Here is a 27,004-nt window from a genome sequence, read left to right as displayed (position 1 = left end):
CAATTCCTGGTGCATAGAAATATGGTACGGGTGCAATCGATGTTGATGTTGCATTCTCAACACCGACAGTTTGAGATTCCCGATTCTCGCGCAGTTTGTCTGCTACTGATGTGAGGATTACCAGCGACAACAGCTAAAGCAACTACTTGAGCATCATCATTTGTAGCAGGTCGTGGTTGACGTTTCACATGTGACTGTTTCCTTAAATAATGTAAATATCCGGCGAACGGTCCGGACACTTGGATGATGTCATCCAGGATACCCGTTGGGCATTTTGATCACAATAGCCATACAGCAACTACGAGATCGACCTTTTCCGCAATTAGTAATCGGTCCATTTTAACACGGGTAATGTATCACAAAGCAAATACCGTCCGCACTGGCGGAATGTTTCTGACTATTACAGCGCCATCTGTCACAAAGCGAAAGAAGTGGTCCAACTAAAACTTTGATATTTCTTTACGCACTACACGAATATGTAATAAAAAGTGAGGGATCCTATTTAAAAAAACGCAGTTGATATCCGTTTGACCTATGGCACCGCCATCTAGCGGGCCAACCACAGCGCTGTCTGGTTTCCCCCTTCGAGATAGACGAGTTTCGTTCTTTGTAGTTTTTTTCGTTTGATGCTTATTTCGTGAGATATTTGGCCCAGTCACTATCAATGGACCAGCCAAATATATCGTCTTTGCTTCATATGTCATGGATTTTCCACGTTAGCAGAATTTGTTAGCTTCCTGTGTTTGGTGATCACCAGTCTCAGTGTTATGTATATTTTTACTACCATTCCTGCTGCTTCTTATTACTTTCATCTTTCTTTGGTGTAACCACAGTCTGTATATTTTTTTTACATTTACTGTTGAAAAATTCTCGTTCCATTGACAAATATTAACACAATGTGTATATAATTCATTAGTTACCCCCTGTAATTACAGCACTCCGTCCACAAATCCGTCTCCGTTTTACATTCCACAGGCAATGCTTTAAAAATCATTAATTTCAGATATTTAACGTATATCTTCTCAACAGCACGCACTGAAATTGCGACGATTTTATCCTCCGCGTGACCTCGTCACAGCGCGGGCACCAACGCACTCCAGTACTCACTGCTCGCGGTATCGACTAATTTCAGAGAGCTTTAAGGTACTCTTCACCCCATATGAAGCCTTCAACGTGCAATGCTTAAATGTAGTTTCTAATGTAGTTAGTGAACACTTATCAGAGACCTGGTAGAACGCACGATCTGCTACCGTAACGCTTACCAAAGGAAATTATCGGCTATACTGGGCACGCGGAGCATACAGAATTCAAGCTCTCGAATCTACCTTCCGGAAATAGTTCGTAACATACATAAACTACTGTAGAATTAAGGAGGTGGAAATCTACGATAAGAGTGTTGACATGTGGATGGATTTAAGTATTCCATACCTATATCGGCCACAACACACCACCAGGTCTCCACCAACGGCCTCCAGGCACCGCTCCCGTGCCAGTCTCGTATATAGAGCGGAGAGAACGAACACCTATATCTTTCCGTACAAGCTTTGATTTCCCTTAGTTTATCATGGTGATAGTTTTTCCCTATGTATACCGCTGCCAACAAAATATTTTCGCATTCGGAGGAGAAAGTTGATGATTGAAATTAGCGGTAAAGTATTCTATTTTCTCCCCGATCATGCAATTTTTTCCACGCTTGGTCAGTGGAAATCTATTCAGCTACCGTTTCGGAAGAATTTATCAAGAAGTTTCTGTTCCCATTCATACCTTCGAATTAAAAAGTTATGACAACATTGTACTTATCACCGCATCATATCGTAACGTTACGTGTATCTAGGCGAACCAATCGGCAGCCTAGAATTGCTACGAGGCGTGAATTTGACGCATGGCTGAACGCTAGCGGGCCCAGGGCGCAGGGAGCGCCACCCCCGGTTTCGGTAGTTAAAAGTTTCCGGTCAGCCAGGTGTAGAGAGACAATGAGAAAGTCGCTGGAAACGAATAAATTCAAGAGCTGGAAATTTGGGCGGCAGAGGCTCGCATTGCCTTTGTGCAGAATATGCACCAGGAAACGGCAGAGTGTCAGACATTCTTAAGGATGTCCAAGTTACAGCCCTTTGAAATTCAACAATAACTCAAATCAAATATTAATGCAAATATGAATACATTTACGATCTCAAGAAAAATAAGGTGCATTCAGTGACACAACAATACCTCAATACCTTCAAAATTACAGAAGTTGATACCTCACAGAAGATAAACGTTTTCACAATGACCGTCTGAATTAACAACTTTTAATCGAAACTTCCTGGCAGACTAAAACTGTGTGCCAGATCGAGACTCGAACTCGGGACCTTTGCCTTTCGCAGATAAGTGCTCTACCAACTGAGCTACCCAAGCACGACTCACGCCCCGTTCTCACAGCTTTACTTCTGCCAGTACCTCGTCTCCTACCTTCCAAACTTAACAGAAGCTCTCCTGCAGGTAGCTCAGTTGGTAGAGCACTTGCCTGCGAAAGGCAAATGTCCCGAGTTCGAGTCTCGGTCCGGCACACAGTTTTAATCTGCAAGGAAGTTTCATATCAGCGCACACTCCGCTGTAGAGTAAAAATTTCATTCTAGAAACTTTTAATGGCTTCGTGCGATTTCAACAGACTTTATCTCAGACGACAGCATGCACGATAGCTATCATCCCTGAAAGCTGCGTATCTGTGTTTTATTTATTGATTTACGGCGTCTTATACATCTTTTTCATCATGCAGATGTTCGTTAGAACACAGTATTCTCCACATTTACACAGCAAATGAATGTGCGTGAATACCTCAAATTTTGTCATACTCTCGTATTTATTTACTGAACAGTTAAGTATTTTGTCAGACACTAATTTAAATGTTGACCGCAAGTGATATTAAAAACTGTACCAATTTAAAACTGGCCGATCAAGAGAACCAAAAGAAATTTTTGTTTAGAAGACATAAACTATTGTTTAAATAATTTTGAGCGGTAATGTGTGGTCTTTTAACGTGAGCGCACTTGCACAAGAATACTGGCTTATTTATTTATGAAAAACCTTTTTTACAATTATTGTAAATTATCTGATTTGATCCATTAAAAATAGTTTTGAAAGCCTGCGACTGTGAAAATTGTAGGATTGTTTACAAATAAATCTTCTGCTACTAGTAATGATTTTCTTTATTTACTTTTAACACGACGCGTTTCGGGAAATGATTCGCCTTTTGAAGTGCGTTTTTTTGTGTGTATTATACCAGTTCTGTGTGATGTTGTCGACGCGTGAGAGTCTGCTTCATTTCGTTGGCGTTACTACAATATATAAGAAATACGCGATTTTTTAGTTGGTGAAGTTTGTGGTGAAGTTAGAAGAATTTGTACTTCAAGTTTTCTAATGGTCCATTTGTGCAGAGTCTCACACACACTAAACATCACACAAAACTTGCTGTACACTTCAAACAACGAAAATATCTTACATAAACAAAACAGTTTCAAAAATGTTCCTACAAGTAGTCTACAAAGATGACATTATAGGTCTTCCACAGAGTATGTTATGTTTCTGTGCAGAAGTGATTTATCTTCACACTTTCGCACATTTACAATTCTAAAATCGATATAAGTAAATTTCGATCCTAATTGTTAAGATAAATAAACTCTATACAGAAACATATCATACTCTGTGGAAAACCTATAATGTTATCTCTGTGGACTACTTGTAAGAACGTATTTGTAATTGTTTCCTTTATGTAAGATATTTTCGATATTTGAAGTGTACGGCAAGTTGTGTGTGATGTTTAATGTGTGTGAGACTCTGCACAATTGGACCATTAGAAAACTAAGAACAAATTATCCTAAATTTCGCCACTAGCTTCACAAAAAGAATGATAACCAACTAAAAAATCGCTTATTACGTATATACTGCAGTAAAGGCAACGAAATGAAGCAGGCTCATACACATCGGCAACATCACACAGAAATGGCATTATACACATAAAAAACACAATTGAAAACGGGAATTGTTACTCGAAACTCGTCATGTGAAAAGAAAATTTAAAAAAGGTAACAAAATATTTATGTATAAACAATGCCATTATTGTAAATTATGAGTGTGACAGAACGTTTATAACATTACTTTATTGCAATATATGACATTAGTTTAGCCCTGAAGTGGTCATGTTGAATCAAATATTGTCTGTAAAGGTTGAGAATACTTTTGGTGCGGACAGCTTTCAGCCTCCATTCAGCCTTGGACAATGGCAGAACGCGGCTGGAGTCAGGTGGAGACGGGGACTTTTCAGTGAGGAGCGATGTAATGAGTGTATGGCATTGGTGCCCGGAAGACCTCTCGCGGCGCGGTTCGCCCGCCGCTCCACAAGTTCTCTAACGCCACTACGGCGACTTGCTAGTAAACGAAGATGAATGATGATGACAGACACACAACACCCAATCATCCTAAAGCAGAGAAAATCGGTGAAGAGATTATGGACTTTTACGTGAGCTCTGGAAGGAGGCAGACCTGCCTATGGTAACGAGTGGTACTCTATTGTGAAGTTGCTTAATTCTGGACGGTGTACGTTCGCTATCATACTGTAACCTCTGAAGAGAAATACCTTTCTAAAAAATGAGATTTTCACTCTGCAGCGGAGTGTGCGCTGATATGAAACTTCCTGGCAGATTAAAACTGTGTGCCCGACCGAGACTCGAACTCGGGACCTTTGCCTTTCACGGGCAAGTGCTCTACCAACTGAGCTACCGAAGCACGACTCACGTCCGGTACCCACAGCTTTACTTCTGCCAGTATCCGTCTCCTACCTTCCAAACTTTACAGAAGCTCTTCTGCGAACCAAGCAGAACTAGCACTCCTGAAAGAAAGGATATTGCGGAGACATGGCTTAGCCACAGCCTGGGGGATGTTTCCAGAATGAGATTTTCACTCTGCAGCGGAGTGTGCGCTGATATGAAACTTCCTGGCAGATTAAAACTGTGTGCCCGACCGAGACTCGAACTCTGGACCTTTGCCTTTCGCGGGCAGGTGCTCTACCAACTTTTTTTTTTTTTTATCACAGGTCATGCACATTTATTCAGGCAGCAAAATAATTTAAAAATGCCTGTTACAAACAAAACAACAAACAACTTTCACTTATTGATATAATGCTCCATAACACACAGATTCATTAAATTGTGCAATGGCTACAGAGAAGTACAAAATGGCAATAGAATCTATATTAAACTCACTCTCTCTCTCTCTCTCTCTCTCTCTCTCTCTCTCTCTCTCTCTCTCTCTCTCACACACACACACACACACACACACACACACACACACACACACACACAAATTCAAATTACTTCCACTTACTTTCAAACTTAATTACACTTGCAAATTTGGAAATATAATATGATCTTTACCCCAACTGTATACGCTTTCAACATTAAGAGACGGGCACGCAATTAAAGCTCCATCTGTGATTATAATTTTTTCAGTATTTAATATTACAACACACAAATGAAGCACTTTCCTGAACTACTGTAATCCAATAAGCACACAAGAGACTCCAGTAGTAGGTCAATACATCTGTAAACCACAACTTCACTGAACAAATCTTTATAAAACATCATACGGAATAAGGTACACAATACACTTTAACTCATAATTGTTAAATAAAATTGGTATATGTCAAAGTAGAGCATTCAGAGATATATTATGTTTTTACACTTTTTATATTACATAAAAATATATTTTAAGAAACTGTGTTCATTGCTAGTAAATACAAGATATTACTACTAAACAATATCATGGTCAATAAAGAACATGCAAACACTTTTACACATTCATTTGCAAACTATACATATGAGAAAACAGCCAGTACAGCACAATATTACTGATATAAATTCTCATCATAGAGAGAACACAGGATGCAGCTCTCTTATCACCACATTTCTGTCCAGTGGTAACATATGCAGCAAGCTCTCACTAATGAAGAACTTTATTAAAATATATTTGCACATTTAAATATATGATAATCACATATTAAAACTTTTTCTTTTTTTTTTTGGTATTGTGTGACTGACAGTACTGAGACTATCAGGTTACCAAGCTTTACAATTTCTTTCACTGCTGCAACCACAGCTCTCAGTACTGCTTAGGAAGTGTTGATTTCAAACAAAACTGCAGAATTACAACCTTTAACTACAACAGTAAAGATGACATGAGGGATTCTCCAACTGTCAATGGTCCCCACTTTCATAAATAACCACAGTCCGTGAGATCTGCTGCACAACAAATTCAAAATATCAGTCAATCTTCACAGCAGCATAAATCTTCCGAATAAATGCATATGCTGCAAAAAAACCGATAGTTCCAGTAAGAAGCCAAAATGTTATCACCATAATAGCTGTGTAGCCGAAATATAACAATGTGGGAATGAACTCTGTTATTTCCAACTTGGTGACAAAATAAAATACTGAATATGCAAAGACATATATTGCTGACCCTCCTGAAACTATAAAACTTCTCCACCACCAATGGTAATCCTCACCACACAGCTGGAAGTACACCATTACAATTGATATCTGGGAGCATGATATCACCAAGATAATGAACACAAGGAACAGGAAACCAAACAGATAATAGAATTGATTGTCCCAAATTGCAGAAAATATGAAAAACAGCTCAATAAATACAGCTCCAAATGGCAGTACACCTGCCATTAATGTGCATAGGAAAGGATTCATGTACCAAAGTTGATCTGGGACTTGACGTGGAATCTGATTTGTCCGTACTGGATGCTGGAAAGGCTGTTTGCGAAACCCAAAGTAATAACCCAAGTATACAAGTGGTAAGGAAATGCCAAACCACATACATAACAGTGACACCATTGTGGAGAATGGTACTGCACCACTGGAATGTTTCCCCCAGATAAAAAAGTTTAAGAAGAAACAAACTCCAAAAACAATTGCTGGATAAAAAGTGGCAGTCAGAAAAGCTGCCCTCTTCCATTCTCTTCCTTTCATTGTCTTATATAACCTTGCAGAAAAATAACCAGCAATCAGACCCATAAAGACGTAGAGAAAAATTGCTGCAGTCATGAGGGCTCCCCGAGATGCCGGTGAAAGCATGCCCAGCATTGCAAAGAATATTGTTATCAGTGCCATGAAAAATATCTGGATCCCACTTCCAATGACTGCTGCAAACAATCTTGAGTAACGCGGTGGTCTAAACACATCATCATGAACTAGTTTCCATCCAGTCTCTTCAATAGTTTCATCGGGTCCCTCATCAGCATTATATCTAGCAATGTCTCGCCGTAATGTCCGTACCATAATCATTGTTAATATGCCAGACAGAAACAGGACGACAACCAGAGAATTCACAATGGAAAACCAGTGGATCTGAACATCATTCATTCCTAAATATATATCCTATCTGGATGCCCAACTGATTTCTGATGCTTTCCATTCAACTGAATATGTGAAGAAAAGCTTTGTTCCACCACGTTTATTAACAAATTGGGGCCTTGGATTCTCACGAATTATACATGTGTCACCAGTAACTGTTAAATCTGACTGATCAACACTTTGAGCTTCTACTTCAAACCCAACGACACGATAAACATCCTTATTCTCTGTGTGGTACAGCAGGATCAGCTTCAGATGATTATTAATATAAACTCCCTCACGTGTGCTACCACCAAGCCGGTAGCCATGCTCGCACTGCACTTCTCCAGTCTCAGGATTTCTTTTCCTTGTGGCACATGGGAGATTATCTACCAGCAGGTGGACAAAATATTCATGCTGTATTCGGTTGATAGCCTTTTGTGAAGCTTCAGCATCCCAGTTCATTGGTCCATGAGAAGGATGACACAGCAATCGACATTTAATGTTTTCAGCCATCCGAACTTCATATGGCGTGTTGACTATGCGATCGCCTCTTAACACTTCACCTAAATTTTCTGATTTGTATACAATGGTCCCATTCTTTGGGCGACAAAAATCCAAAGAATAGTATTCATATGGTAACTGTGTGTGAGTACTGGTCATTTTCACTGCCTTAACATCTATCCGAGACCCCTTCTTGAATTCCACAGGTGCAACACCTGGTATGTAAAATGCTTCTCCAACATGACAGCACACTAGTACCGAAACCAATGTCAGATAACTTCTCACCATTACCTGTAACATAATTAACAAATTTTCACACCAACTTTAATTGCCACCGTGTCATAAAACTACTGCTACAACCTCATGACCAAAACACTGATTACGTTCGCATGTATATTTCGTATACACGCAACTGAGCTACCGAAGCACGACTCACGTCCGGTACCCACAGCTGTACTTCTGCCAGTATCCGTCTCCTACCTTCCAAACTTTACAGAAGCTCTGCCAGGAAGTTTCATATCAGCGCACACTCCGCTGCAGAATGAAAATCTCATTCTGGAAACATCCCCCAGGCTGCGGCTAAGCCATGTCTCCGCAATATCCTTTCTTTCAGGAGTGCTAGTTCTGCAAGGTTCGCAGAAGAGCTTCTGTAAAGTTTGGAAGATAGGAGACGGATACTGGCAGAAGTAAAACTGTGGGTACCGGACGTGAGTCGTGCTTCGGTAGCTCAGTTAGTAGAGCACCTGCCCGCGAAAGGCAAAGGTCCCGAGTTCGAGTCTCGGTCGGGCACACAGTTTTAATCTCCCAGGAAGTTTCACCTTTCTAAAGGTTTGGACATGCTGCAGAGGAGGACTCTGTTTCTACCTGATTTACGGAACTGAGAAAGTGTGTACGGGTTGCTACTCTTCGCATCACGTGTATAAATTTGTGAATCATCGTGTTCAACTCTGAACTCCTTTGAGCTGGTGAACGTTCGTGTAATGTGATTACGAAATGGATGAGTATTTAGTTTCGGGATTTTACTATCATTCTCAAACCGCTATGAACGTAACTTCACTGCGTTTGATAAGGGTATTTTCTGTTTTGATTTCAACTGAATATCGTGGAACCACTTCCCGTTTACTTGAGATGTCCTTTCTTGAATAATTAGTCAATTACAAACATCAGAATGAAACACTTGTTATTAAATTAATCATTTATCTTTTATCTTATCTTTTATACTTCTGTGTATCTTAGCGATTTGAAGTTCTAGGCAATGCACAGAGTATTTGACTACTGGACCACAGCTACAGATTTTTATCTGCACCAGTACTAACCATTAAGTACCGTCGCAAGATGCCACATTTTATTAAAACGAATCACACCAGGGACGAAAGTCTTAAATAAATCCATAACGGTTGTAAGGTGTCAGGCAAATCCAACATCGTCCATGAAAACCCTGACATGATAAGCAAATCCAGTAATATGTCACATAACTCGGAATAAATCGAGACATTAAATTAACCGAAGTAATATGAGTAACGAGTGAGCAAATGGAATACCACAGACTAACACAAGAATGCCTAAATGCATGTCGTACCTTCCCACCGTGAGACCGACGCAGTTCCGAGGGGAGAAACGAGAACACAAGCCGAGAGCAGAACCGTGTTAAGCTAGAAGGCCCTACGATAAGGAACGGACTGGCCACCCACGTCGCCAGCCTACCTCTAAGACTACTACCTGCACGTTTTAGCGTGAGACTTTTTCGCGTCTCTGTTACGTCAAGGACCACCCCCCAGCCCATGTTAAAAGCTAGAGCCCTCCAGAAAAACAGTATAGATCTTACGATAACACAAAAAGGGCCACTACCACCCGCAAGTTTTAGCGTGAGCCTTTTCGCGTGTCTGTTACATTAGGACCACTCCCCAGCCCATATTAAAAGATACAGCCCTCCAGAAGAACAGTATAGATCTTACGATAACGCTAAAAGGACCACATCAGCTGCAAGTTTTAGCGTGAGACTTTTTCGCGTCTCTGTTACGTTGCAAACTTTAAAAACATTGCCCCACCATGAAAAGTATAACGTTTCTCATTGGATGGACAGAATTTTTGTAGGCGGAGCTTAAGGTTAACATTGAGACCCTCATTGGTCAGATGAAAACATAGCCAGATAGTTTTTTTAAACAAACTTCGGTAAATTGTAGTAAGGACAAGTTAGAAGAGATTTTTAAACAAACTTCGGTAAATTGTAGTAAGGAGAAGTTAGAAGAGAGTTACTTCCGAGATGGCGAGGTGAGCGGAACTGTGCTGCCTGCTGTCGCCCTGTCGCTGCCTAAACACCGACAAGGTAATGAACGCACGCGATGCCGCAGATTTGAGCGCATAAGGCTTCACTCAGAACTGCAGAAGTCTCATCTGTTACACCTACTTTTTTGCGTAACACTAGTATCGATCGTAAATTAAAACTCATGGTGTTCACATTTGCCACTTGAAGAACAGATCTGAAACGCGATAATTTTTCTGTTATATAGTTATTGAGAAGCCACATCAGCCACTGTAATTTACGACAAGTTAAATAAGTAATTAAAGATAATTGAGGGTCACTGTAGACCAGTTTGATAGTTTTCTCTTCTGTGAAACTTAATTTAAACCTAGATTATAGATGTGATATGGCATAGGTCATCCTTCGATCGATTGTAGAACTTGGAAACCCATTTAGGGAATATTCGTTCACATATTTGTTGAATGCAGTTGGTTTTTACCATCCTGTACTGAAACATTTCCTTTTATCAATAGTGCAATTTATAAACAATGTTTTGTGAGTAGAATAAAATTTCCAATGGTGAACGTAACTGCTTTTTCGACGTTATTTTACCAGCTAACTAAAAATAGGAAAGCCTTGAACGCCTTCCACTAAATTTCGTTAGTATTAAGATTCTTTTACAGGGAGTGCAGTGGAGCTAACGCTGAAATCATTAAGTATTTGGTTATATCATCGCTAGTCTCACTGAACTCTTCTGAATTCTACAAGTCATGTGTGGTCTGGCGTCTCCTTACCAGCTACAGGTCCCAGGTTCAAACTAGTTAATTCCCTAAAAAACACGCTCAGAGCGTCGTTGCGCGAAAGTGGTAGGCAGACACGATATAGAACAAACAGACACCACCATGAATGTTTGGACTGTCTGGTCCTGATAAACAACATATTCCCACTGCACGGAAGTTTTAGTTGAAATGGCAATTATTTTAGCATTTTGAGTTCGGTATGATGTGATATTACTTGGCGTCTGCTCGATCCTGCTTATAAAATAGACGGGGATATTGCATCTCATTGTCCCACAAGTTCGAAAAATCTGTCACGTCTGTAAATATGACCAAAGTAAACATTCCAAGTCACGACTCGTAACCTGCACTAGTAGTACGTCAGTGTTAGCGTTCGAAGCCCTTGTCACCCCGGAGTATTATCGCGGCACTCGAAACTACTGAATCCGTAACTGGTTGGTCGAGATGCTTCAGTGTGGTTCTCAAGGCCGAAATCATTCTTCCTTAGTTGTCGGACTACCTGTCTATGTGACTACTGGCATTCTACTTGTTACTAATGCAGCGATAAGTCTCTACCAGCGTGAATTTAGATTTTTGTGAAATAAATAGTAGTGGAGTGTCATAATTACTGGCAGCGTTGCTACTACTTCTAGTTCCACACTTGAGTCTGATGCTTTACGGAAGCTGCGAGAGCCTCGCCCGCAAATCTTCTCGCAGAAAGAACGAAATTCCAGAGAGAGGACCTGTTAAGATTAGGCTGTCGGCGTGCGTCTGGTTTAACAGTTCCCGGAACATTCTCTCGGCCTGGAGTGTCATCCGACGCGGGTGGCAACAAAAAAAAAAAAAAAAAAAGAGAGAGAGAGAGAGAGAGAGAGAGAGTCTTGGGCGCCCTGAGTGCCAGCGGATCGTATTCAGGGTCGCCAATGGCGACCGCTCCAGAGTCTCGCAGAGCTGGCGACTGCGGCAAGTGTTTCCAGATGCTGGAAAAGGCGCTTTGTCCAGTGCCTGGAGATACAGGCAGGCACCGTGTTTGTTTACCTAGCACACATACCACAGATACCCAGGCGTCTGGCGTTCGTGGGGGAGACAGGCCCAGAAAACGTTCCACAACTGGATGACTTGCTGTTGTGGACAGTTTGAGCAGTTAAGCCGTTATCAAACACGCAAGATATATATCGTGCACTGCCACAAGTGGTTATTTATGGTTGGATTCTCTCTGTCCTCACTATCCTTCGTATCTTCCCCCACCCCACACTTATTTCTCTCCTCGCCCCCCCCCCCTTCTTCTCCCTCCTCCCCCTTCCTCACCATCCCTCCCCCCTCCCCCGCACCAGAGATCTTCTCCGGTCTTTCTGATGTCTAATACCAAGTGAGGTGGCGCAGTGATAAGGCTCTGGAAGTTTTTGGGAGGGCTGCAGTTAAAACACTATCGTCCAAACAGATGTAGGTTTACCGTTGTTTCCCTACGTTGTTAAACTGGATGCAGAGATTACTCCGTCGAATAGGGCACGAACGATTTCCTTCCCTCGCTTCCCTCGTAGAAAAAGGATAACAACAGCCGTAATTCTTCCTAAAAGCTTTATTATTTTAGCGACCGTTTTCGACACTTCATTAGATCACCTTCAGGCCCCAACACCGGAAACGAATAGAGATATCAAAACACGCACGTAGAATAGGGTCCATATGTATACATATATACATATATACATATGTATACATATATATGTGGTACCTCTTCTGTGTGCATCAATGTTTTGATGCCTCTATTCGTTTCCCGCGTCGGGACCGTAATATGACCATAATGAAGCTTCGAAACTGGTTGCTTAAACAATAAATTGCTGAAGAGGATGTACAAATGGTACTATCCGTTTTGTAGTTGTTATCTACCAGCTGCAATGTCCCATTCTCATATATACGATGGACAAACAAAAACTGGATTTCCTTCCCCGTCATTCCCATATCCGAGCTTGTGCTCCATCTCTAATGACCTCGTTATTGATGATACGTTCAAACCTAATCATTCTTCCCGATGTTTTATAGTACACCGGCAATATAAATTTTCTATGCAATGTACTCTGTCGGCTGGTTGTGTGTATTTATGCTATGTGCCATACACTTTAACCCTGTCGCCACTCTTTTCTTCCCCACCCCTCATATTTTCCCTTAGCCTTCATGCACTTCATTCCGCTGTTAATTTCACTTCGTCCTCAAACTATATGTCTGTAATTTACGCTTGTAATATTTGTAACATACGTTCAGCTATCGAATACATATTGTAACACGAATCTTAACATTTGTATTTGCTATTCAATTTTATGGTCCAATAATCTTAGAAATCTATACACATATGTTACTAGGCTTCACATTGTTGCTACTTTGATATTACGTTTTTCTTGTATTGTGACCTTTCTGTGGTGCGTGCACGTGCTTTCTCAGTAGCTGATGTACGGGAAAGCTTCTGTCAAGCCGTAAGGGTCTGTGATCATCTGTTGCTCTTTGCTCCGCCACGACTGTTGCAGTTATTATATATATTGTGTTCTGTACACCGATAGTGTACCTTTGATTAGTAGTCATGAATTTTCAAATTGCCATCAAACGCAGACGGACACTAATACAAAGATAACTTAGGTTCATTTTTATGATGTCAAGATTCACCGTGTGCAACATTGCCAGCGATCACCAATGACATACGTACACTTCAAAAGCCTAGAAAAACATCGACTTTACTCAGTGTACATGTAAACAACGAACACTTACAATTTTTGACAGAGGAATATGGTACCATAAGTAATCGGAAAACACCTCTAAACCCTCAGCTTCGACCAAAATCTTCGTGCGTAATTTCCATGGTTTTAAAATAAACGCTTGAACTTGAAAACCTCTCCGAAATATTATAAACTGTATTTACTATGAGCACAACTACCTTGCTAGGACCTGTGGTGTAAAAGGAGTGTCTCTACAGTGGGTCATATCTCTAACAGCCAGTTCTACTATTCGGGGTGGAGAATGCCACTTTTTAAAAAACTAAAAATATAGAGCTCTAGACAGGACCTATTTTTCACATACATTTGTTGGGCTGGAACTTGCTTACTCATAATCTGATATTCATACAAACACTTCCGTATTCTAAAAAATTAAACATTTAATGTAAGAAGGTTTTGTTTCCTGGTTTCTTAAGCGTTGGTATAGTGGATTTCAAGAAGGGGTATAAGTCTGTTGAACAATGTCTATAAAATATACTCGAGGAGAATCAAGAGTAGACTTTAGGACATAGAGTACACCGTCTTTAGCGAAGAATGGGTGCGATTTGGGTGGAGCCACTCAGCTGTGGATGTCCTCTTCGTAGTGAAACAAATGCCTGGGAAAAGAAGGGAATTAATTTCGAAAACTCACACTGACTTCATCGATTTTCAAAAGGCATTTGTCAATCATAATATTGACGTGCTCTTGGAAAATTTGATCAAAAAAGGATGACTGATAATGCAATAGAAACGACCAGAAGAATGTATAAAAACAAATGAAGGAGTTAGACAAGGTTGCTATATATATCCTGCACTTTTTATTAACTATGTGCTCGTAGTCAAGTGGAAACAAATTTTAAAATTTGTTATGATGCTCTCACCATAGTATAACTCAAGTAGTATTTTATTTATTTATTTATTTATTTAACCTGATCAGATTAGGGCCATCAGGCCCTCTCTTACATCGGACCAGTGTTTCACACATGCAGCATTTCACACATCAGAGTTACATCATGACAATACTTTAAATAAGAAAATTAGATTACTCTAGTCACAATATGAATGAAGATTAATGACTAAGATCTAATAAAGTAAGTACTGGCAGTATTTTTACAACAGGTGCTATACATACAAATTATGATAAAAGTAATAATAGTAACAGTAAAAAAATTAAGTAATAATGATAAACATGAGAAAAATGGGTAATAGTAATGAAGATTTGTGCAGATCTACATTAATATCTTGGTGTGTAAAGTAGATGTTTACTAGTATAACGAGTTTTAGGGGAGGGATACTTAAGGAGGGGGAAAAGAGGGAAGAAGTGAGGTGAAGTGCATTCGTGTACAAATTAAAGCATTACTGTTGCTTAAGTAGATGCGTCATTAACTGTTTTTGAAGCTGGACCTGTTTTTAAGTTCTATAACATACCGAGGGAGGTTATTCCAGAGTCGGGTTCCCGCTACTGTAAAGGACTTGGAGAAGATGACTGATCGATGTAGCGGAACAGAGAGGATCTTATTATGATGGGAACGTGTGTTTCTGTCATGTTGTTCAGACATAAGCGTTAAGGACGAGGAGAGATATGAGGGACAGTGTACATTTATAAGGCAGTAGATGAGACAGAGTGTATGGAAACCTCTGCGTTTGTCTGCACGCAGCCAGGACAATTTTGAATATGCTGGTGAAATGTGATCAAAAAGTCGAACGTCACAGATATATTGGACGCAGGCATTCATGACCAGTTCCAGACGTCGCGAGTTTTCCTGAGAGAGACCTTGTAGGATAATATCGCTGTTGTCAATGATTGGGAGTTTAAGCGTTTGTACTAATTTCATTTTCTTACATTTTTGTGGGACATGAAGGAATGCTGATGCTTTTTTGCACACTGTAGTTACGTGCTCTGTCCAATTTAGATTTTCATCTATTATTACTCCCAATCTCTTTGCTGAGGGAGAGAAGTTACTATTTGTTCCATTTAGGATAAGAGATGGTACGGATTCCCGATGCAGTCGATGTTGTTACGTGCAACAGACAGAAGACTGGTTACAAATGTGGCTACAGAAGTAACGACATTTCTTGGGAAAAAATAAATGAGAACCAAAACTGATATAACGGTTAAAATATTGGACGTGAAATGTCCCCAAATGGCCGTGCGGTACTAGGCGCTACAGTCTGGAGCCGAGCGACCGCTGCGGTCGCAGGTTCGAATCCTGCCTCGGGCATGGATGTGTGTGATGTACTTAGGTTAGTTAAGTTTAATTAGTTCTAAGTTGTAGGTGACTGGTGATCTTATAAGCTAAGTCGCATAGTGCTGAGAGCCATTTGAGCCATTTGAACAACGATGTAAAAACAAAACTTCACAAATTTAAATGTGTGTGTGGAACAATTCATAAAGCCGGAAAGGAAAAAAAAACTGAGGTTTTATAAAAACAAGAGCGCTATCGATAGTAATATATGAAAGCGAGACGTGGAACTCTCGAAGGAAGATAGATTAAAATTACGTTAGCTGAGATGAAATTTCTGAATCGAGGGCTTTACACTCGTGGACAAAATACTCCACGTGACGGGTTGACTAAAAATCGTTCTGTGACAAGAAATTCAGACTTCCCGTGAACTGATCCATTAATTACAGATCATGATAACTTATTCAGAGTCTCATGTCATGTGCTAAATAAAATGCAGTTGATGCAGTTTTCATACGATTTTCAACCAACTTCGGAAAGATATCTCTAATTTTAAGTTGAAAGTAATACTGGCCCTAGACGATTCTTATACAAAATAGTTTGTGGTAGTAAGCCAGTGTGAGCGTAAATGTGTGCTTCTGGCTGTACTAAGTCGTTAACCTTCGATACGTCCAATAAGTGTATTTGTAAACAGTTGTAGTTGGAGTAGTTTTGCGCTCACTACAGTCCGTGACTAGCTGTCAATTCATCATTAAAAAAACTTATGTATAGTGCAAAAACCAAACGTACAAACAGAGAAAATTTGATGAACAGGTGTGAGTCTGATTTGAAGCTAACTATCAGAGGGGACAGGAAACTACAAGGAACAGGGTTGTTGAAGACGTAGGGAACTGGTCAAGAGTCTCATGGTTTCTAGCGTAATACAAGTAATACGAGATTCATTTCTATTTTCATCTGACTTATTGTAGTAGTTTAATGGTGTATCGAACGTTGTGTTGCCGCTAGTCGGATCTTCTATCGTTCTGTGTCCATAGTGTTATTTTACAGGTTCAACAAGTTCCTCTGACGAGTTTATTGCTGCACATAAAGAGAAGAGAGGAAAGTTAGCAATCACAAAGCGGTTACGCATTACCTACTCCCAGTCAAAGATTAGACTTACGTTGGAAAGATGGTTTTTATTACATTTCAGAGACAGTATTCAGCTCACACAAAGCAGTATTTTGAAAAGGAAAAAGCACTGTAACGAAGAAATGACTCATCAGTGTTGCTGAATGTTAAGTTACTATTTCATTCTGCTCTGGTGTGTATTGCGTATGAGAACTGCTGTCGGAAGCTGGAAAATTTCGTTTTTAATGAGTATATCAAAAAAATAACAAATATTATTGTGACTATCATCGAAACTAACAGGATGTTAAAATTATCTCTGGTAAAAATTCCTCGAAGTCTAGATTTCCTTACTATTTCCTTTCATTGTTAAATTTAAATACTTATATTTCTAACATTAAATGAAAAGAAACATTTTTGATTTTAATATTACGAAATTGGATGCTATTTGCTTTATATCGTTCAGAATTTCCCCTTTCCTTGTGCTATCAAATGACGTTGTAAAGGAAGATTACCTTTCACGGTTCATTGTTACGCATACAGGTGTCTTGTTAGTTAGGTGCTTTACTAAGTCAAAACATCTGTATGTAGTTAGTACACGGATAGCCTGTTAAGTTATAGCTGGATTTGTTCCAAATGTGTATGCGTTGTCAAGTTGCTATCTAAAATAACAAATTAAACCCATAAAAACTGAACCTTGGTGGTAGCAGTATTTATTGACAGCGAGCTGCTGCTAAAGCACATGCATCTATTGTAAAAGGAGAAACTAACGAGAATCAGCAGAAGAAAAGCCTCGTTGGATGTTTGCCGTGCTCAACACAAAGATACACAAATCGATAGCCTAGAAGTAACATCTGCCAGCAAGAAAGCTTCCTAACGCCACAAATAGGATGGACGTTGAACGAGGCACAACTTTATACAGAATGACGCCGAACGTTCTGGAGTTGGGTTTCTGGCGAAGTTACGCTGCAAGAAATTGTTTCTTTCCTTGCATTAGCTACTCGGAGAAAAGTCGGCAGAACAGCGCGGAGCGGTGCGGCAGAAGAAGCGACAGCGCAAAGGGTGCGGGAAATTTCCGGTAGGATGCCTCAGACAATCGAAGACGTGGGAAGGAGGAGGAGGTATGGGGGGCAGAGTCAACGGGCCGGGGAGCTGTTGCGGTGCTTCGTACAGTGGCGACCTCGCCAGCGGGCAGCTGACTCGGCCGCGAGGCTGTTACCGCTCGCCAGCGATCTAAGGCGGTGCAGCAGTTACTGGCTCGGGTTTTCCGTCCCAGACCCGGCGTCCAGACTTCGCCTGCAAGGACTGGTATCACAAAACTCGCACTTCGCCAACACAGAAGACTTACACTGGGGTGACAAAAGTCAACGAATAGCGATATGCACGAATACAGATGGCAGTAGTGTCGCATCACGTGGTATAAAAGAGCAGTGCATGGGTGGAGCTGTCGTTTGCCCTGGTGACTCATGTGAAAAGGTCTCCCATGTGATTACGGCGGCATGACTGGAATTAACAGAATTTGAACGCGGAATGTAAGATGGAGCTGGACGCATGGGACATTCCATTGCCGAAATCGTTAGGGAATTCACTATTCCAAAACCCACAGTGTCAAGGTCGTGGCTAGAATACCAAATTTCAGGCATCACCTCTAACCACGGACTACGCAGTGGCCGATGGCCTTCGCTTAACGACCGAGAGCGGCGACGTTTGTGTAGTGTTATCACTACTAACAGACAAACAATACTGTGTTACATAACCGCGAGAAATCAAAGTGGGACTAACGAGGACCGTATCCGTTCGGAAACTACGGCCAAATTTGCCGTTAATAGGCCATAGCACCAGATCACCGATGCGAGAGCCATTGCTAATAGCACGACATGGCCTGCAGCGCCTCTTCTAGGCTCATGAACATACGAGACTATAAGACAGTGACCTGGTCAGATGAGTCAAAATTTCAGTTGGCAAGAATTGATTATAGGGTTCGAGTGTGGCTCAGACTACACGAAGCCGTGGACCCAAGTTCTCAAAATGGTTCAAATGGCTCTACTATCGGACTTAACATCTGAGCCCATCAGTCCCATTGACGTAGAACTACTTAAATCTAACTAACATAGGGACATCACACACATCCATGCCAGAGGCAGGATTCAAACCTGCGACCGCAGCAGCGGCGCAGTTCCGGACTGAAGCGCCTAGAACCGCTCGATCACAACGGCCGGCTTCCAAGTTGTCAATAACACACTATGCAATCTGGTGGTGGTTCCAAAATGGTTTCGGCTGCGTTTACATGGAATGCACTGGGTCATCTGGTCCAACTGAATCGATCATTGACTGGAAATGGTTTTGTTCGTCTACTTGGAAACCATTTACAGCGATTCATTGACTTTGTTTCTAAACGACGATTTCATGTCACCAGGCCACAGTTGTTAGTGGCTGATTTCAAGAACGTTATTGGCCAATTCGAACGAATGATTTGGCGACCCAGATCGCCCAATATCAAACCCATCGAACAAATATACAGTGTAACCGAAAGGTCATTTTGTGCACAAAATCCTGCACCGGTAACCCTTTCGAGGCAGAAATTCTCAGTATTCCTGTAGGAGACTTTCAACGACTTGTTGAGTCCATGTCATATCTAGTTGCTGCACTACGCCAGGCAAAAGGACGGACTCGATATTAGGAAGAATCCCATGACTGCTGACACTCAGTGTACATCCATAAGACAGATCAGCAAATGGGTCCAAATTTGTTCACCCCCTAGAAGACATCACTAATACCTTCTAAACCCGCCTGTAGCTTTAGCCATATTTCGTCAACGGAAAGAGTCTGCAAGTTTCTTGAGGCACATCGTATGCAACCAACCAACAATGCAATCCAACTACAGAGTTACCAAATGGAACGGGTGTAGATTGCTACATTTCACATGGTTCCAAACGGTCCTAGATTTTTCAGTTAGACTAGGATTTGGTGATTTAACGGATCATCCTACATTTTCTGTACGAGGCCTGAGATTACATCAAACCAGTATCGTAAGCGTGTAACCCCGAGAAAACTGCTGTTGTCATACTGAGAGACGGGAACGTCCACAGAATACTTATGATGAAAATAAAAAAGGAGGGATGACATTTGGTTACCGACAATGTTGAAGTAAATATTCTGGTTCATGTTCACCGGAATCTGAAGGACTGAGCCCAAGTATGGTATGAAGAGCAACTCCAAAACTTCACAGAACAATATCTGGCCTGCGTCTTCTACAACCTCAAATTAAGCAACTTATTGCGGCTGAAAGCAAGGGGAAACTACAGCCGTAATTTATCCCGAGGACATGCAGCTTTACTGTATGATTAAATGATGATGGCGTCCTCTTGGGTAAAATATTCCAGAGGTAAGATAGTCCCCCATTCGGATCTCCGGGCGGGGACTACTCAGGAGGACGTCGTTATCAGGAGAAAGAAAACTCGCATTCTACGGATCGGAGCGTGGAATGTCAGATCCCTTAATCGGGCAGGTAGGTTAGAAAATTTAAAAAGGGAAATGGATAGGTTAAAGTTAGATATAGTGGGAATTAGTGAAGTTCGGTGGCAGGAGGAACAAGACTTTTGGTCAGATGAATACAGGGTTATAAATACAAAATCAAATAGGGGTAATGCAAGAGTAGGTTCAATAATGAATAGGAAAATAGGAATGCGGGTAAGCTGCTACAAACAGCATAGTGAACGCATTATTGTGGCCAAGATAGACACAAACCCCATGCCTACGACAGTAGTACAAGTTTATATGCCAACTAGCTCTGCAGATGATGAAGAAATTGATGAAATGTATGATGAGATAAAAGAAATTATTCAGGTAGTGAAGGGAGACGAAAATTTAATAGTCATGGGTGACTGGAATTCGTCAGTAGGACAAGGGAGAGAAGGAAACATAGTAGGTGATTATGGATTGGGGCTAAGAAATGAAAGAGGAAGCCGTCTGGTCGAATTTTGCACAGAGCATAACTTAATCATAGCTAACACTTGGTTCAAGAATCATAAAAGAAGGTTTTATACATGGAAGAATCCTGGAGATACTAAAAGATATCAGATAGATTATATAATGGTAAGACAGAGATTTAGGAATCAGGTTTTAAATTGTAGGACATTTCCAGGGGCAGATGTGGACTCTGACCACAATCTATTGGTTATGACCTGTAGGTCAAAACTGAAGAAACTGCAGAAAGGTGGGAATTTAAGGAGATGGGACCTGGATAAACCGACTAAATCAGAGATTGTGCAGAGTTTTAGGGAGAGCATAAGGGAACTATTGACAGGAATGGGGTAAAGAAACACAGTTGAAGAAGAATGGGTAGCTCTGAGGGATCAAGTAGTGAAGGCAGCAGAGGATAAAGTAGGTAAAAAGACGAGGGTTGCTAGAAATCCTTGGGTAACAGAAGAAATATTGAATTTAATTGATGAATGGAGAAAATATAAAAATGCAGTAAATGAAGCAGGCAAAAAAGAATAGAAACATCTCAAAAATGAGATCGACAGGAAGTGCAAAATGGCTAAGCAGGGATGGCTAGAGGACAAATGTAAGGATGTAGAAGCTTATCTCACGAGGGGTAAGATAGATACTGCCAACAGGAAAATTAAAGAGACCTTTGGAGAGAAGAGAACCACGTGTATGAATATCAAGAGCTCAGATGGCAATCCAGTTCTAAGCAAAGAAGGGAAGGCAGAAAGGTGGAAGGAGTATATAGAAGGTTTATACAAGGGCGATGTACTTGAGGACAATATTATGGAAATGGAAGAGGATGTAGATGAAGACGAAATGGGAGGTAAGATACTGCGTGAAGAGTTTGACAGAGCACTGAAAGACCTGAGTCGAAACAAGGCCCCTGGAGTAGACAACATTCCATTAGAACTACTGATGGCCTTGGGAGGGCCAGTCATGACAAAACTCTACCAGCTGGTGAGCAAGATGTATGAAACAGGTGAAATACCCCTTGTCTTCTCTGGTGTCGGCTCCATCCTCCAAAGACATTCAGACACCTCACTGAAAGGGCTTAGCCAGTATCAACGACTCCTTATAATGGGCTGGTATTAAATCATATTCAAAGAAGAATGTAATAATTCCAATCCCAAAGGAAGCAGGTGTTGACAGATGTGAAAATTACCGAACTATCAGTTTAATAAGTCACAGCTGCAAAATACTAACGCGAATTCTTTACAGACGAATGGAAAAACTGGTAGATGCGGACCTCGGGGAAGATCAGTTTGGATTCCGCCGAAATGTTGGAACACGTGAGGCAATACTGACCTTACGACTTATCTTAGAAGAAAGATTAAGAAAAGGCAAACCAACGTTTCTAGCATTTGTAGACTTAGAGAAAGCTTTTGACAATGTTGACTGGAATACTCTCTTTCAAATTCTGAAGGTGGCAGGGGTAAAATACAGGGAGCGAAAGGCTATTTACAATTTGTACCGAAACCAGATGGCAGTTATAAGAGTCGAGAGACATGAAAGGGAAGCAGTGGTTGGGAAAGGAGTGAGACAGGGTTGTAGCCTCTCCCCGATGTTATTCAATCTGTATATTGAGCAAGCAGTAAAGGAAACAAAAGAAAAATTTGGAGTAGGTATTAAAATTCATGGAGAAGAAATAAAAACTTTGAGGTTCGCCGATGACATTGTAATTCTGTCAGAGACGGCAAAGGACTTGGAAGAGCAGTTGAACGGAATGAACAGTGTCTTGAAAGGAGGATATGAGATGAACATCAACAAAAGTAAAACGAGGATAATGGAATGTAGTCAAATTAAATCGGGTGATGCTGAGGGAATTAGATTAGGAAATGAGACACTTAAAGCAGTAAAGGCGTTTTGCTATTTAGGAAGTAAAATAACTGATGATGGTCGAAGTAGAGAGGATATAAAATGTAGACTGGCAATGGCAAGGAAAGCGTTTCTGAAGAAGAGAAAATTGTTAACATCGAATATAGATTTATGTACCAGGAAGTTGTTTATGAAAGTATTTGTTTGGAGTGTAGCCATGTATGGAAGTGAAACATGGACGATAACTAGTTTGGACAAGAAGAGAATAGAAGCTTTCGAAATATGGTGCTACAGAAGAATGCTGAAGATTGGATGGGTAGATCACGTAACTAATGAGGAGGTATTGAATAGGATTGGGGAGAAGAGAAGTTTGTGGCACAACTTGACTAGAAGAAGGGATCGGTTGGTAGGACATGTTTTGAGGCATCAAGGGATCACAAATTTAGCATTGGAGGGCAGCGTGGAGGGTAAAAATCGTAGAGGGAGACCAAGAGATGAATACACTAAGCAGATTCAGAAGGATGTAGGTTGCAGTAGGTACTGGGAGATAAAGCAGATTGCACAGGATAGAGTAGCATGGAGAGCTGCATCAAACCAGTCTCAAGACTGAAGACAACAACAACAACATTGCGTCCTCATCTAATCCTCATAGATCCCTTTGATCCTACAACGTTTAGAACCTTTCGAATTAAATTGAAGCACCTTCCGTTTTTTACCCTCTTTGGTTTTTGAATAAATGTCTTACATACACGTCAGACCTTTCTAAATGTTAGCATACTTTCTAACATTAACAGATGAACGTAATTTCCCTGTACTCTTCTATTCTATAATGTAAGACTTGTTAAACCTTGTGTGTTTTTCATTACTGTTCCTTCTTTGTAATCATTTTTATAAATTCTTTTAAGTCTATGTACCGTATATTATCCTAGTTGGTGTAACGAAATTTAAATCAACAATGATGTTTGACGTCAAGTCTTATGCCGTCCCCATCCCTTCATCTCCCTTTATATATGTGGCGCTTTACCTAACGAAACCACAGTGACAGTCCGCTCCTTACTTTCATCGTAGGCTTAATGTTGTCAGCATTTTTAATGACGTTTGTAGGTGCATGTACTAGCTAAAAATTTTAGATAGTTCATTATTTTGGTAATTTTGTCTTTACAGTAGCAACGTAAATAAATAAAGGTACTTTTTCCTATATCTGATACCTTTCTTCCTTTCACCTATTCTGGTTCATGTGCATTTCGCAAAGGACCGTTGGTGCTTCTTTGTTCTCCGTTGTTGGAATCGACTATGCTGTATGATAAAGGCAACGATTTGTATTAATTATGATTGGTTGGTGACTTCCATTTGTCTCCCTCTCCCTACCACTGTCATTCGTATCCCTCCAGCCCTCATATGAATCAAGTAATTTACTTAAGTGCTGTTGTTTATACTTTTGCGTACCCTTTTTTTTTCTTGTAGGTGTTCGTTCCTATTATCTACATCTGCTTTCATATTACTATTTTCGTTATTATTTTGTCTGTCTATTATATTTGCATGCTTTTAACTTCTTTACAACCGTACAACTATGCCACTTGGTGGCATGTATTGATAGATTTCAAAGCAGCACCCGGCCATCACTGGAGCACCAATGCCGAAATTGTAATATTATGTATTATGGCACTTTACACTGAATAGCCAAAGAAACTGGTACATATGCCTAATATGGTGTAGGGCCCCCGCGAGCACGTAGACCTACCGCAGTAATATGTGGCATGGACTCACCTAATGTCTGAAGTAGTGCTAGAGGAAACTGACACCGTGAATGCCACAGGACCATCCATAAATTCGTAAGAGTACGAGGGGCTGGAGATCTCTCCTAAATATTTAGCGGTTCTAGGCCCTCAGTCCGGAACCGCGCAACTGCTACGGTAGCAGGTTCGAATCCTGCCTCGGGCATGGGTGTGTGTGATGTCCTTAGGTTAGTTAGGTTTAAGTAGTTCTAAGATGTTAAGTCCCATAGTGCTCAGAGCCATTTTTTTCTCTCCTAAAGAGCATAGCAGATTTGCTTAATAATGTGCGTTTCTAGGGAGTTTGGTGGCCAACGGAAGCGTTTAAATTCAGCAGACTGTTCCTGGAGACACTCTGTAGCAATTCTGACATGTGGGATGTCGCATTGTCCTGCTGGAATTGCCCAAGTCCGTCGGAACGCATAATGGATGCATGTGATCAGACAGGATGCTTACGTACGTGGCACTTGTCAAGAGTCGTATCTACACGCACCATGGGTCCCATACCACTCCAACTGCACACGCCTCACAGCAGTACATAGCCACCACCAGCTTGAACATTTCACTACTGACTCGTCCGACCAGGCAATGTGTTTCCCGTCATCAACAGTCCAGTGTCGGTGTTGACGGGCCCAGGCGCACTTTAAGGCTTTATGTCGTGCAGTCATCAAGGGTTCGCGAGTGGGCCTTCGGCTCCGGAAGCCCATATCGATGATAAATGGTTCGCACACTGACACTTGTTGGTGGCCCAGTACTGAAATCTGCAACAATTTGCGGAACTGTTGCACTTGTGTCACGTTGAGAGATTCTCTTCAGTGTTCGTTGGTCCCGTTCTTCCAATATCTTTTTCCAGCTGCAGTGATGTCGCAGCTTTGATGATTCACCGGATTCCTGATACTAATGGTACACGCTTGAAATGGTGCCACGGGAAAATCCCCACTTGATCGCTACCTCGGAGATGCTGTGTCCCATCGCTCGTGTGCCGTCTATAACACAACGTTCAAACCAACTTAAATCTTGATAACTTGCCGTTGTAGCAACAGTAACCGATTTGAAAACTGCGCCAGACACTATGTGTCTTTTATAGGCGTTGCCGACCGTAGCGCCTTATTCTGCCTGTTTACACATCTCTGTATTTAAATACGTACGCCTATAGAAGCTTCTTTGGCGCTTCAGTGTACATGATATTTGAACTAACATGATACGTAAATCTAATATTTTTAGAAACACTTCTTCGTGTATGTGCTATGCTACTACTTTCGTGTCCATTGTGATTCATTTGTAAGACTTTCTGCCGAGTGGTTCTAGGCGCTACAGTTTGGAACCGCTCGACCGCTACGGTCGCAGGTTCGAATCCTGCCTCGGGCATGGGTGTGTGTGACGTCCTTGGGTTAGCTAGCTTTAAGTAGTTCTGAGTTCTAGGGGACTGATGAGCTCCGATGTTAAGTCCCATAGTGCTCCGAGCCATTTGAATTATTTTTTTTCTTTTTTTAAAGACGTTCTGATGGTGGCCTACGCCCGGAAAGCTTCAGGAAATATAATTATTAAGAAGTGCCAGCTGCTGTCTCAGCCTAAATATCTTACCTGCACTAGTTATGGAGACAACACTTTTTTTCTATCAGCTACATAATGTTGTAGTTTAACGAGAGGAGACATGGGCATTTTGACTGTGGGGGTAATGTCATTCAACACTTCACTTCCAGTACGTCACGCTCCCTCTTCGCCTTCAGTCACTGCTGGATTCTGATTTATAATTTACACCCTTGGCACCCCAGGAAGTTAACATAGATTTTGTCAGCAGTGTACTTGAGACATTGTTCGTAAGATCTTTGATTGGACATCACTTTTAGGAGTCTCTCGCAGACGTGAATAGATCATATGGAAACAGAGGTTTTTCCCAATTGTGTTAAATAATACACAAGGAAAGACTGCGATTCTGTTGTTCATTCTCTCCCTGTCCTTGAGTCGTTTAAGATGAGTAGCATGATGTTTGTGTTCTGTCAGAATTATACCATGCATCGATGGGGCTTGATATGGTGCATTTTTAACTATTCACGAATATTCGGGAAGAGAGAGTTAGCTCTCGTCACTGTGTTTCGTAATATCAAACTGATAACTTCTTATAGCCACTGGCAGGCTGAATTGGTGAAAGCCGCTCATTAATCCTAAGGCAGTGTTGAACTAAAAGAAAGCGAACCAGCAAAGGAAATTACATTGTCTACAGGTTTTCCACGTAGGGAGTAGACAGTTTCTAAAAGCAGGTATATCAAGGCTCTACGGTGTATGCCAGATAACTGAGAACTGTCTTGTGGACTTTTAACAAGGAGCAAAGATGGGGACCGTTTTATTTTACACAGTTATTTTACCCGTTGTGATAGTTACTGTATTATTTGACAAGAAGCTGCAGATAGACACCGGACAGAATAGGTACGCTTGTGACAGCGTTCCATTAGGGTGAGACTGGCTTAGAACTTTCATAATAAGTGAAATGAGGTCTTCGC

At 41.0% G+C, this 27,004-nt stretch overlaps 3 protein-coding genes and 1 non-coding gene across 4 annotated transcripts in view; 1 reads left to right on the top strand and 3 right to left on the bottom strand.

The window, feature by feature from the left end:
• LOC126332527 (leucine-rich repeat-containing protein 15-like) overlaps nt 1–27,004 on the top strand; it is an 889,610-nt gene that overhangs the window by 322,161 nt on the left and 540,445 nt on the right. The window lies entirely within an intron of this gene.
• Nucleotides 4,688–4,762, bottom strand: Trnas-uga (transfer RNA serine (anticodon UGA)). The gene has a single exon. It is a non-coding gene; the product is annotated as a tRNA-Ser (tRNA).
• LOC126332553 (transmembrane 9 superfamily member 4-like) lies at nt 6,294–7,406 on the bottom strand. Its single transcript, XM_049996618.1, has one exon. It carries the CDS (start codon nt 7,404–7,406, stop codon nt 6,294–6,296), a length of 1,113 nt encoding a protein of 370 aa, XP_049852575.1.
• On the bottom strand, nt 6,453–8,285 carry LOC126332569 (transmembrane 9 superfamily member 4-like). The gene has a single exon (XM_049996619.1). The coding sequence runs from the start codon at nt 8,178–8,180 to the stop codon at nt 7,422–7,424; it is 759 nt and encodes a 252-aa protein (XP_049852576.1). The 5' UTR covers nt 8,181–8,285; the 3' UTR covers nt 6,453–7,421.

This window comes from Schistocerca gregaria, chromosome 2, assembly GCF_023897955.1.
Source record: "Schistocerca gregaria isolate iqSchGreg1 chromosome 2, iqSchGreg1.2, whole genome shotgun sequence".
NCBI lineage: Eukaryota > Metazoa > Arthropoda > Insecta > Orthoptera > Acrididae > Schistocerca > Schistocerca gregaria.
The sequence above is the reverse complement of the archived record's forward strand: the minus strand, read 5'-3'. Positions and strand labels throughout refer to the sequence as shown.

Excerpts from the sequence above, each read along its gene's own strand:
- LOC126332553 (XM_049996618.1), bottom strand. The coding sequence starts at position 7,406 with ATGAATGATGTTCAGATCCACTGGTTTTCCATTGTGAATTCTCTGGTT.
- LOC126332569 (XM_049996619.1), bottom strand. The coding sequence starts at position 8,180 with ATGTTACAGGTAATGGTGAGAAGTTATCTGACATTGGTTTCGGTACTA.